The sequence below is a fragment of the Mobula birostris genome, chromosome 31 (genome assembly GCF_030028105.1).
Source record: "Mobula birostris isolate sMobBir1 chromosome 31, sMobBir1.hap1, whole genome shotgun sequence".
Classification (NCBI taxonomy): Eukaryota; Metazoa; Chordata; class Chondrichthyes; order Myliobatiformes; family Myliobatidae; genus Mobula; species Mobula birostris.
The window spans coordinates 25,871,817-25,885,099 of NC_092400.1; the positions used below are offsets into that span (position 1 = coordinate 25,871,817).

The 13,283-nt window shown below is 42.6% G+C and overlaps 1 protein-coding gene across 2 annotated transcripts in view; it reads left to right on the forward strand.

Moving 5' to 3' along the window:
• Positions 1 to 210: 210 nt before the first annotated feature.
• The window catches only part of scarf2 (scavenger receptor class F, member 2), a 102,640-nt gene continuing 89,567 nt past the window's right edge, over positions 211 to 13,283 (forward strand). The window contains exons 1-3 of one of the 2 annotated variants that reach the window (XM_072247984.1): positions 211 to 1,152; positions 1,882 to 1,940; positions 2,027 to 2,128. In XM_072247984.1, coding sequence (XP_072104085.1) covers positions 1,019 to 1,152; positions 1,882 to 1,940; positions 2,027 to 2,128 — 295 coding nt within the window. In that variant the 5' untranslated portion in view covers positions 211 to 1,018. The remainder of the gene's footprint in view (positions 1,153 to 1,881; positions 1,941 to 2,026; positions 2,129 to 13,283) is intronic. The other variant, XM_072247985.1, reaches the window with a different exon arrangement.

The following is a 13,283-nucleotide window of genomic DNA, read 5'->3' on the forward strand; positions in this document are numbered from 1 at the left end:
CAACATCTATTCTGCAATGGTTTTTTATGAAGGTTATCCCAGATGTAATCCGTTTTTTTTTTGGTGGGGGGGGGGTCTTGTCGGAATTCTCTGAACTTGGGCCCGCATTTTGCGGCAGACTGCGTTAAACTGCAGGGCTTCGACAGCATTTTCCGTTCATACTCACAGGTTTGGATTGTGTGTAAAGAGCAGCCCATTCCTGAACACCTCTGGGAATTGGCCTGACAGGAGGAACTCGAGGAGGTCACGTCGAGGAGAGAACTTATAAAACTTAAGGCAGAGGGAGAGAGAAAGAAAAAAAACTATCCTGCATTGATTCAGTGTGTGTGCGCGCGCGCCAGCGAATGATCCTCCGCCTCTCTTCAAGTCCGGAGCAAGAAATACGGTAACGAATCAGGAATTTATCTTCCTAAGACACCCCCTCTCCACCCACCCTCCCCGCTGGAATTGCCCTGCCGACTTTGCCGTAGCTGCCAAAATTCCGCGGCCAGGACCCAAGCGAGGGGAGGAAAATAAGTGGGCAACTTTACGCGGCTCTGGGAGTGCGTGGAAATTATTTACTCGCTGGATAAAGGATGCAAGCTTGGAAGGGCGACCTGTAGCCAACCCTGGCGAGCTGACGGCACTGGGATAATTTAAACAAAACTCTCCCTCCTTCCAAAAGAATATCAGTCATAACGAGTTTGGAGCTGTTTTTTTCTCCCCCCACAAGGATTTCAAGTATGGAGAGGTGGAAGTAGATCGAAATTGCAGGAAAGGCACAAATCTTCTGATATTCACTCACCGTGGATCTTTTTGGGGGGATTTTAAGAAGTATTTATCTGGGATTACAGTTTGAGGGATGCTCGCAGACTGAAGCCGCTGGATCGGGGAACAGTGCGCTTTCCTTGCGGGATGACAGCGGACTGTGTGTTACGGGACGTCTGTGAAGGGCTGCTGGATGGCTAACGGCTGACTCTCTCCCCCACCCCCCCACCACCCCTTTTACCCCAGTCCTCTGCCGCTGTCTGTGTGAGGGATGCTGAGACGGGCTGTCCCAACAATGGATCCGGGCACTGGCTGCTGCCTCTGGGCTGCCCTGCTGTCTTTGGCGACTCTGAGTCGCAGCCAGGAGCTCAGTCCTAGCGGCAGGAATGTGTGCAAGGCACAAGGGTAAGGAATTGGGGACTGGGGGAGCGTGGGGTGAGGTGGAGCGGGGTGGAGAGCGAAGATCTTGAGATCTCGGTATTCCTTGGCAGATACTGGGGGATGGGGGGCATTCTAGGACACCATTTCGCGAGAATAACAGCTGGGCAGTTCCAACCGTTCGTGAAGCTGTTATCTTTGCAAATTTGCTCTTCAATTAAATTTTGCGTCTTAGTAAGTTTCGCCTGCCTCTTCTCCCAAGGCAGAACTCACACGATACCCTCTATAACCCACATCTGGTGATGAGGTCAAATGGTTCCTGTCTCTTCCCAGTGCTTGTATCAATGTTTTGGTTGTCTGCTTCGCCAGCCACGGCGCCGGTCTCCCCCAAAAATGTAAAAAGTGTAAAAATTATGGCGGGGAATATGATCAATGAGCCGGAGTGAAGAGGTCTGAAGACATCCACCCTCACCCTCCGCCCCCCAGCTCCTGTCCTGGGACTGAACGAGCCTGAACTTCTAAGACTAACCTGAGATGGAGCGCAGTTATTGTTGCTGTAGTTGGAAAGCACGGGGCTGGGGTGTGGTCTGTGAAACCCTGAAGTAAAGAAACGGAGGGGGCAGGATTTTTAAAACTAGAGGTTGTTTCATTTGCCGGGAAGGTTGGGTTAACTTATTATGAGTGCGCAGAATAATTTATAACGGTCTTTGCAAATAAAATATTCTGAAACTGACTTCTCTGTCTCTCCCCTCGAAGTTCTTCTGCAAGTGTGTGTTGCCCTGGGTGGAAGCAACAGGGCCAGGAATGTCCTATAGGTTAGTAACATCAAATATCTTTCAATATTTCCTGATGGTTCATCATGCCCAGTGTCTTGACGCATTCTTTCGCTGTTTCCTTTCAGCTCTGTGTCAGGGAAACTTCACCTGTAAAGCAAATGAAATCTGCGTCAGACCCAACCAGTGCCGCTGTAGGCATGGATATTTTGGAGCCAACTGCGAGACCAGTGAGTAAAACCCAGACCCATCATTGTGAACCAAGTGGTAAATCCCAGCACCTGTTTAACGTGGGGTCCTTGTCCTGCTGAATAAATACATACTCCCTGCAGTTACAAAATCTGAATCAGAATCGGAGTCAGGTTTAATATCGCCAACACGTGTCATGAAATTTGTCGTCTTCGTGGCAGCGATACCATGCAATACATAATAATAGAAAAAAACTGTGAATTACAGTAAGTATAATATATATATAATAGTTAAATCAACTAAGTAGTTCAATAACAAAATGATTAGTGAGGTAAAGTTCATGAGTTCAATATCCATTCAGAAATCGGATGGCAGAGGGGAAGAAGCTGTTCCTGAGCACTGAGTGTGTGCCTTCAGGCTTCTGTACCTCCTCCCTGATGGTAACAATGAGACAAGACATGGCTTGAGTGATGGGGTCCTTAATGATGGATGACTGCCTTTGAGGCATTGCTGCTTGAAGATGTCCTGGATATTATGGAGGCCAGTGCCCATGAAGCAGCTGCCTAAGTTTACAACTCTCTGCAACCTACTTCAATCATGTGCAGTACCCCGCCCCCCCATGCTAGCCAGTTAGATTGCTACATGGTACACCTGTAGAAATTTGCGAGTGTTTTAGATGTCATACCAAATCTCCTCAAACTCTTGATGAAGTATAGCCGCTGTCGTGCCTTCTTTGTAGCTGCATCAATACGTTAGCTCCAGATCAGATCCTCAGAGATATTGACACCCAGGAGCTTGAAATTGCTCACTGTCTCGACTTCTGATCCCTCTATGAGGACTAGTGTGTGTTCCCTCATCTTACCCTTTCTGAAGTCCACAAGCAGTTCAAAAATTAGTTACCCTAGTTGTGTTGGGCACCTGGCTGAGTGGTTAAGGCATTCGTTTAGTTATCTCAAGGTCGCTAGTTCGAGCCACAGCTGTGGCAGTGTGTTTGTGCCCTTGAGCAAGGCACTTAACCACACATTGCTCTAGTCTCTGTGCGAGGAGTGGCGCCCCACACAGACTTCCAATCTGCGCCTTGTAAGGCATGAAAGTGCCCAACGCAGGCCTCTCATGGTCTGAGTTGACGTTCCCTCCCCTCCCCTCCCTTCCCTTCCCTAACCTTGGCGAACAGCGTATAATTCTATGGCCCTGCTAGTTAAAATAACCTTCTCTAATAACCCTTAAGTACTGCTTCTTTCTAAATAGTGTGATCTTGTTGAAGTCCCGTTATCTAATGTCACTTTACACTATCCACATGGCAGCTTTGGTAACATTAACATGACAATTTGCTATTTGCCATTCGTTGATTGTATCGAATGCCAGTCTTTAAAATTCATCTTTAATTTGTAAGCAGAGGGCACAATCTTCAGTGGGTGATGTGAGTAGATGCTGAGCTTCCAGCCACGTTTTAATATTGATAGATGACTAAGAGACCTCTGAGAGGACCTAAACTTTGTTGTTAGGTTTGAAGGATTCAATGACCTGGAGAGCTATGTTGGCTGGAGTCAACCAACCTGACTCTTGGTAGGGTCACCCATGCCAAACAGGTCAAAGGGCAGAGGCCGGGCTAAGAGTGGTCCACTAGGTTCGGGGGTTCAGCTCAGGGCTAACGACCCTGACTGGTCAAACAGAATTGTTACAGAAATGGCAATAATGAATCCTTCGACATCTGAGTGCGAAGGTATTCCTGAGTCTCCATCCGGGACATGCATGACTGACAATAGTGAAAACTGACACGCTGAAGGAAGTCCAGAATAGCACCAGAGATGGAGGACCTTCACTGCTGCTCTAAATGCCAGCGGCGTAACAGGCAGTAAGAAAGTCTGACGAAGAGAGTGACAGACTTTGAAAGTGGTCCCAGATAGAGGCAAAAAATCTCCACCGCACTCCAACTGACAGCATAACTGAAGTAAAGAGCAAAACGCAAGATTTAGAGATGTAAATCTACATTTGCAGTTTCCCGTGTGTGGCCAGGTAAAACGTCCGTCATTGGCCCATGCACGGAAAACTCATATTAAACAGCTTGTGACGAGAAACCCAGGTGAGGATGGTCAGGGCCAAAGTGCTGCAGTATCCGAGACTAGAATAAGGACAGGGTTCTAAGTGAGCCCCTAGACAAGGATCCAGAGTAGAGCTGATGATTGGGCACTGAGCCTCAGTTCAATTGCTCTTTAAATATTAAAATGCTGGCGCCAAAACATGGCCGCCGATTAGCTGGGTGGGCCTGAGTCTTTAAAGGGGCCACGCTAACTCCATCATGGGCTCTAGCCTCCATAGTATCCAGGGCATCTGCAAGGAGCGATGTCTCAAAAAGGTGGCGTTATTCATTAAGGACTCCCCTGCCCCCCATCATTCAGAATGTGCCTTCTTCTCATTGCCGCCATCAGGAAGGAGGTACAGAAGCCTGAAGGCACATAACCAACAATTCAACAGTAGCTATAAAGAAGGCATGACAACGGCTATATTTCATTTGGGAGTCGGGGCATCTAAAGCCCCCAAAATTGGCATGCTCGGGAGCGTATCGTAACACAGCTCATTTGACAGATAAACCAATAACGTAATTTCAAATTACACCACGAATTTTCAGAAAATATTATTATAATTTATTAAATCTTGGTGTTTTCATTTTGTGTTGCCTTTGTATAATGGCAGCACGTGCTCCAGAGTGTCCCAGCTCAGTGTGTGTTAACCACCCTGTCACTGCCAGAGAGGGGGTGGTCTGCAAGATTGATGAAACTCCATCTGGCTGAACTATTACATTCACCAGAACACATTCCCGTCTACGTTTAGTGTTTTATAGGAGGAAGTCCATAATTGATTGCAGAGGTGCATCTTTAGTCTTATAAAGTCACCCTGTATGTATTGGTGTTGTCTTATTATTGCCTCGTATACTGAGATGTAATGAAAAACTTCTGCTTGTGTGCCATCCGGGCAGATCTCGCCGTACGTGATTCCGTTTATTTATTGATTGATTGAGATGCAGCACGGAATAGGCCCCGCTGCCCAGCAATCCCCTGATTTAATCTGAGCCTAATCACAGGACAGTTTACAACGACCAATTCATCTACCATCCCATACACGAAGGCAGCTTAAAAAATATAATGCAATGCAGAATTTGTGTAGCACACCCTCGCTCAGAATGCTGGGGGAACCCGGCAGGTCAGGCAGCATCAATGGAGAGGAATGAACAGTTGAAGTTTCAGACCGAGATCCTTCATCGGGACTCATGAAGAATCAGCAAACTAGTGTGCAGCGGTTACAGAGGGGGTGCGGTATAGATAAACAAATAAATCACAAGAAGATGGAGTGGCGGATCAAGAGTTCATCTTAACAATTGAGAGGTCCATTCAAGGGTCTGATAATGGAGGGCAGGAACTGTCCTTGAATCTAATGGTAGGTGCTTTCAAGCTTTTGATTCTGGTGCCTGATAGGGGAGGGTTGGGAGTATTGGCTGCATTGTTATCTGATCACTGCAAAATATGGAATGCGAAATAATTTTGTACAGAATCCCAGACTCATAGAAAGTAATAGCACAGGCTGAATGTATTGACGCATCCTCGTCCACATTAGATGAGAAAGATTTATTGAGACCATTTGCACTTTCCAGCTCTCAGTCTGTAACTTTCAAATTAGAGCTCATTAAGTGCTCTGCGATGTTATCTTGCAGTGTGATGAGGCTTTCTGTTGCACTTCGAGGCAATGACTTCCAGACAGCTGCAAATATTCCCCCCCACCCCCGCTTCCTTTCCTTTCTTGATCCTTTTACCTTAAACCAGGGGTTCCCAAACTTATTTTATGCCATGGACTCCTACCATTAACTAAAAGGCCCGTGAACCACAGGTTGAGTCAGAGTTCAGAGTTCAAAGTAAATTTTATTATCAGAGTATATATATGTCACCACGTACAACCCTGAGATTCTTTCTCCTGCAGGCATACTCCACAAATCTGTAGGATAGTAGCTGTAAACAGGACCAATGAAAGGTGAAGTAGAACATAGAAGGCAACAAGCTGTTGAAATGCAACTGTAAATAAATAGCAATAAATAACTGGAGCATGAGATGACAGAGTCCTTAAAGTGAGATAATTGATTGTGGGATCATCTCAATAGGTGAATGTAGTAATCCCCTTTTGTTCAAGAGAATGATGGTTGAGGGGTAGTAACTGTTCTTGAACCTGGTGGTGTGAGTCCTGAAGCTCTTGTACCTTCTACCTGATGGTGGCAGCGAGAAAAGATCATGGCCTGGGTGGTGAGGGTCTCTGATGAAGGATGCTACTTTCCTATGACAGCGTTTCATGTGCTCAGTGTTTGGGAGGCTTTACCCATGATGTGCTGTGCTGAATACACTATCTTTTGTAGAACCCCTGCCTTGAATGGTACCTGCTCTCCTAAATAAATAGCAATGATTACTGGCGTTTTAGCGTCAGTGTCACGCAGCAGACAGAAGTCCAAAGGCTGATTCAACTAGATTTCTTTTCCAGAAGGATTGGTAGTAAGTTGCAATCGAGATTTAGTTGCATTAAGTGCGAATTCCTGTGCAGTGGAACAAAAAAGGATTAAACACTGGAGGAAAGCAAGTTGGCTGACCGTCATCAGAGATTCAGCAAATGCAGAATACAGGTACAATGATGAAAACTGTAAAAAAAAGGTTTCCTAATGAAGTCCCTGAAAATTAGAGTGCTAAGAAACAGGAGCTTCTCAGGCAAGAAAGGATTTCATTGATGCTTCTGCACCCATGTTAGGGCTGCTTTTCTTTATTAGTTACATGTGGATTTAGAATCTGAAAAGTGTTTACAGTTTTCCAAGCATGGTCTGGTAATAGAGCTTTCAGGGGCAGGGGCTGGTGGTATAAAATTTAAATTAAAGCTAGGATTTCAGGATGAAGATCAAAAAGTACATTTTTATGCCGCACTTTTTTTTTGGCTCCCAAAAGGCTGCAGAGACACGGGCTGGAACTAGTAGAACTGTGATTCAAAGTCTAAGAATCGTACTGCACAGAAACGGGCTTGTTCACCCACCGTGTCCATGGCAACATTATTGTCCATCTACACTGATCATATTTGACCACATTAGAACCATATCTTTCTATGCCTTGTCAATGTAAGTGTCACTTAATTGTAGCGATTTTATCTGATTTCACCACTAGCTCTGGCAGTGAGTCGAGATATCAACCACTCTCCATGTAAAAACAAAAAAAAAATCCACTATAATGTTCTCTCTGTAAATCTAAGCCCTCTCATTTTTGAGATCCCTACCATGGGCAGATTATTCAGAGTATCTACCCTGGTCTTTGCCTCTTAGAACTTTATATGCATCCACCTCCTCGGCACGGTAGCGTACTGGTTAGCATAACGCTTTACAGTACAGGCAACCCAGGTTCAATTCCCACCACTGCCTGTAAGGAGTTTGTACTTTTTCCCCGTGACCGCGTAGGTTTCCTCCGGGTGCTCCGGTTTCCTCCCACAGCCCAAAGATGTACTGGTTGGCAGATTAATTGGTCATTTTAAATTCCCCTGTAATTAGGCTAAGATTAAATCAGGGTATTGAAGGGCCTATTCCATGCTGTATCTCAATAAATAAGCTATCCTTCAGGAAAATAAACGTAGCCTATCCAAGTTCTCTCCACAACTAAAGTCCTCTAGTCCAGACAACATCCTGGAGAATCAGCTCTGTCCATACCTGCTGGTAAGTTTATGTTGGTGAGGTTGTTATGGGTTTAGAGAAAATTAAGGTTATCTAGGAAAGGATGTGTTGGCATTGGAGAGGGTCCAGAGGAAGTTCAAAGACTCAAAGTATGTTTATTATCAAAGTATGCAGTATAAAACCCTGAGATTCATCTTCCCCACAGGTGGCCATGAAACAAAGAAAACCACGGAATCCATTTGAAGAAAAACATGAAACCCTCCCATGCATTAAAAAAAACAAATTGTGCAAACGACAACAAAAAAATACGAGTGAAAAACACAGATTATAAAACACAAAATCAAGGGAGTCCAGGCATATTCAGTTCAACTCAGTGTTCGTTATCTGCAAGCTGCCCTGATTCAAAATCACCCAAAATAGTAACAAAATGAGAATAGTCCTGGAAATGAAAGGTTTAACATATGAGAAGCATTGTGCTGACTGGAGTTTAGAAGAATGGGGTGGGGGGGGAATGAATCTCATGGAAATCTACCAAATTTTGAAAGATCTAGACAGAGTGGAGGCAGAGAGGTTGTTTCCTACAGTGGGGAAACTGTAAGACCAAAGTGTACAGCCTCAGAATATAGTGTAAGTATTTCCCTTCTAAACAGAGATGAGGAGGAATTTCTTTAGCTAGGGAGGGAACGTCAACTCAGACCATGAGAGGCCTGCGTCAGGCATTTTCATGCCTTACAAGGCGCAAATTGGAAGTCTGTGTGGGGCGCCACTCCTCGCACAGACACTAGAGCAATGTGTGGTTAAGTGCCTTGCTCAAGGGCACAAACATGCTGAGGCTCGAACTAGCGACCTTGAGGTAACTAGACGAACGCCTTAACCACTTGGCCACATGCCCAACACTAGAGGGTGGTGAATCTGTTGCAATTCACTGCCACAGATGGCTATAGAGGCCAAGTCATTGGATATATTTAAAGCAAGAGGTTGATAAGTTAGTGACTAGTAAGGGCATCGAAGATTACAGGAAGGAGAATGGGGTTGAGCGAGATAATAAGACAGTTGCGATAGAATGGTGGAGCAGATTGATGGGCCTAATTCTGCTCCTTTGTCTTATGGTTTTATGCTAGGTGAGCAGAGATGAATGTAGGTAAATCATGATATCATTGAATGTCACAGCATAGGGTAGGAGAGTTGCAGGAGGTAATGCTGCCACAGAACAGTTTAATGCTGATCCCTAATACTGTCTGCATGTGTGTAGTATGCATTTTCTTCCCGTGACGACATGAGTTTCCGCTGAGTGCCCCAATTTACTTCCCACTGCCAAGGGTGTGCTGACTGGTGGGTTAGCTGGTCATTGTAAATTGCCCCAGATGTAGTTGATTGTAGGAATGGATGAGCATGTGAGAGAGTTTTCAGGGAAAAGATGAAGGAATAGGATCGGAGGTGGGATTATTCTGCGAGCTGGCAGGGTCTCAATGGGCTGAAAAGTTTCCTTCTTCATAACATGAAAAAAGCTCTACGAATGTTCAGGATGATAAGTGGCTGCTTCTGTTCCTAATATTTCTGTGGTTGGCAAATTTGAAATAAAACAACCCATAGACCTAATCAGTGTGTAGACTGGAGCAACTTGATTGTTACCATGAATAAAGGAAATGTAGTAGACGAGGAATTGTAGGCAGCTGTTCTGTAAAATGTAAAGATTCGATCAATGTAACTAATGAATAGAAGGCTTAGATCAGGGGTTCTTAACTTTTTTTATGCCGTGGACCTCTTTGGAGATCCGGTGAAGCCTATGGACCCTTCTCAGAATAGTGTACTTGTGTATATATAAAATAACATACAGAAGGTTACAAAAAAAAAACAATTATATTGAAATACAGTTTCTCAAAATATTGAAGAAAAACAAATTCGTGACATAGTAATATGTGCATTTTTTAATTAACACATTAAATAACAAGACTATGCATTTAAAATGTAGGCAAGTTAAAATCAAATTTTATATTTTAAAGACATATCAGTGTGAAGACTGTCATTTGCTTAGCCTGAATAAGACCATTAAACCGTGGGGTGGTCTCTGACAAAGTTTCATGCATGTCATGTTGGACATCCAATTGGCTACAATTTTTTTTTGTTTTAATGTTACAAACGTTGAAATCCTCATTTGCAAAGATATGTTGCAAATGGAAATACAGCTTCCATAGCTTGCTTTTCAAGGCAAGGAGATCAACACAGAAGTCTAAGTCACAAACATGACATCACCATTTGGTGGCTGAAGGACTACTAGGCGCAGGGCTGCCCGATAGTTGGCTAGCTGCATCGCAGAAGCACCTGCAGACAGAAGGACTGTGATCGCATTTAACCTAGCAGTGGGTCTAGTAACTACTGCAATTTTGAAGTAGCGATGAGTAGTAAAGGATATTTTGATGTATTTGTAACAACTGTAAAGTGATATGAAAATCTCTGTGATTTCTATTGGTGGCAAAGTCACAGGCACTGCTAATACTGTGGTTTGTTGCCTACATTCATAATTGAAGGAAATGCCAAATTTCAATCAGAGATTAATGAAAATACAGATGTAATTTTTTTTCCCCATCAAAGTTCATGGACCCCCTGGAATCTATCTACAGACCCCTGAGGGGCCCCAAGTGGTCTGTGACCCTAGGTTAAGAACCCCTGGGTTAGATGATGAATAATGACTGGAATAAAGAATAGAACTCAGTCTGATATGTGAAGATGTGTTAATAATGGTCCAAAAATCTATAATCAGTGGTGAAACGATGTTGCACATGGCCAGACGTAAATGCAGCTCCGCACAAGGTTCTCTGTGGCACGGACCTGCCCTTTCCTGATGCAAGTTATTGTCAGGGGTAGGTTCAATAGAACCTGCAGCAGTGGTAGTGTCATTAAAATGGCTGAGCACCCAATCACATTAAACAGTTCACACATCACAAACCAGGAATGAAGTCAAAGTTTATTTTATTTCAACCATTACATAGCCTCTTAAGTCATAGTTGAGGGAGCTACATGAGATTATGGTAGAAGATAAAGTGTTGTCATCTGATTTCTAAATGGACTTTGAATTCAGAACATTATCTCACTACTTTTCTTTTGTTTCTGTTTTTGCACTAGTTATTAACTATTTAATATACTGTACATATATACTTACTGTAATTCAGTTTTTTTCTATATTTATCATATATTGCATTGTATTGCGGCCACAAAGTTAACAAATTTCACGACATATGCTGATGATATTAAACCTGATTCTGATTCTGAAATAAGTATTCTAAAGATAAAAATCCCTTATTATTTTGTATTTGATATTTGATATTTCAATTACATTTGAATAATCTTGTGTGTGTGTGTGCGTGTATATATATACACACACACACACACACACACACACACACACATACATGCATACATACATATATATATGATGAAGCATTCTTGTTCATTTAAATAATTCATTACAGGTTATATGTAAAAATATGTGAATTACATACATCATCACACTACCACGTGATATGTGTGTTTATCGCTTGAAGTAAGGCCCACATTTCGGACTCCTGTGTCTTTCTTTCAATTAGTTTAATGTTTACAAGTTACAAAATGTAACACTTAAGGTTTGAAATAGTTGCAATAAAAGATTTATAATACACTTGCTATCTTTGAGTATTCGCTAAGGAGTAATGTAGCTCAGAACAATACTAAATACATTAACTAGGACACATTGGGACCTGTACATTTTGACCGAATTAACCGGTTGTGGTTACTCTCCCATAACCGTGAGAGATGGGAGCAGCTGGTGCAGCGCTCATCTGTTCAGTTCCTCTACGACCCAGGCGGGTTGCGGCATCCGTAACCATAACGTAACCGTAACTGTAAATGAACAAAATCAGTGCAGACACCTAGTGCAGATAATCAAAATAATCAAAATGATCAAAAATCAAACCTAGTGCAGATAATCATTGCTCTCCTGCGTAAAGTCAAAACTTAAAAAAAAAACAAAATGATCAAAAATCATTACTTTTTGAATTGGCATCTGCCAAAATGGATGAAATAACACAAGCACACGCAACTGATGCTATTTTAAAACTATTCACTCTGTAACATCTAGTAGCCATTTCTGGCATTTCCAAGCCTGAATCCTTGAAAGCACAGGTCTCAGAACAGTTTTGAATTGTCTTGCTGCTTTTTTTCTTGCCAACTATCAGTGAGAAAAACACAAAGACTCGGCTGACGTATTTAAAAACTGTTCACTCTGAGCACAGTGTAGTGTCTAATGGCCATATAAGTGTACACAACCAACACTAGTTAGAAACCATTCAGCAACAATCCCAGTTAAGCAGCATAGTATCCCAAATAAACAAAATCCTGGCTATTTTCTTGGTGAATTTTTGTTTTTTAAGTGTTGTCCCAAATAAACGGCTGCTACAATTCATTGATGGCCCAATTAACCGGAATCCGCTGTACTCTTTTACACTAAGCCAATAGACTGTTAATGTATTTTGATGCAGGATGTCTTGTCTGTTCATATGATTTCCTTGGGTTATATAAAGCCAGTGAAGGAAGGCTGAATTTTTTTTAATCAACTTTGCCTCTTCCTTTCAACTATACACATGGGAATTTCTAAATTTGTTATTTTCTCACAATAATAATGATGAATCTAATACAAACATGCCAATAAGATTAGCTGTACGGACTCAGTCCCTCGACTCTCTTCCACCATTTAACATGATTATGGTTGATGGAGGCACAATTCTGAAAAACTCAGGCAAAAACATCTAAGTTGCACCATGAAATACTAAAGTTCAAAGTAAATTTTATTATCCAAGTGCATACATGTCAGCAAATACAACCCTGAAGTTCACTTTCCTGTGGGCATGCTCAGCAAATCTATAGAAGAGTAACTATAACAGGATCAATGAAAGATCAACCAGAGTGCAGAAGACAACAAACTGTGCAAATGCAAATATAAATGAATAGCAATAAAATGAGAACATGAGATAATGAGATAAAGACTCCTTAAAGTGAAATCATTGGTTGTGGGAATATCTCAATGGATGAGCAAGTAGGTGTGGTTATCCCCTTTTGTTCAAGAGCCTGATGGTTGTGGGGTAGTAACTGGCCCTGAATATGGTGGTGCGAGTCCTGAGACTTTGCAGTGTGCTGGGGTTACTTGTAAGTTGTAGAATTGTTAGAATATCAATTACCTCTGAACTTTGCAAGGGCATCTCATCTTGACTGTTAAGGTAACTGCTCTTGAATAACATTTGATCTGACTTCCAAAGCATATAGGATCTCACCATCTTCTTCAATTCTTTTTCTCCAGGTTATGGGCACATCTCAATGTATGGGCAAGTGAGTGTAGTTATCCCCTTTTGTTCAGGAGCCTGATGGTCATGGGGTACTATATTCCTTTGCTGAAGAATGATAAGCATTTGAAATGACCTAATATTTAAACAAAGCATCAGAGGTACAGAAAGGGCAATTGAAGATTATAACAGGAGTATTGT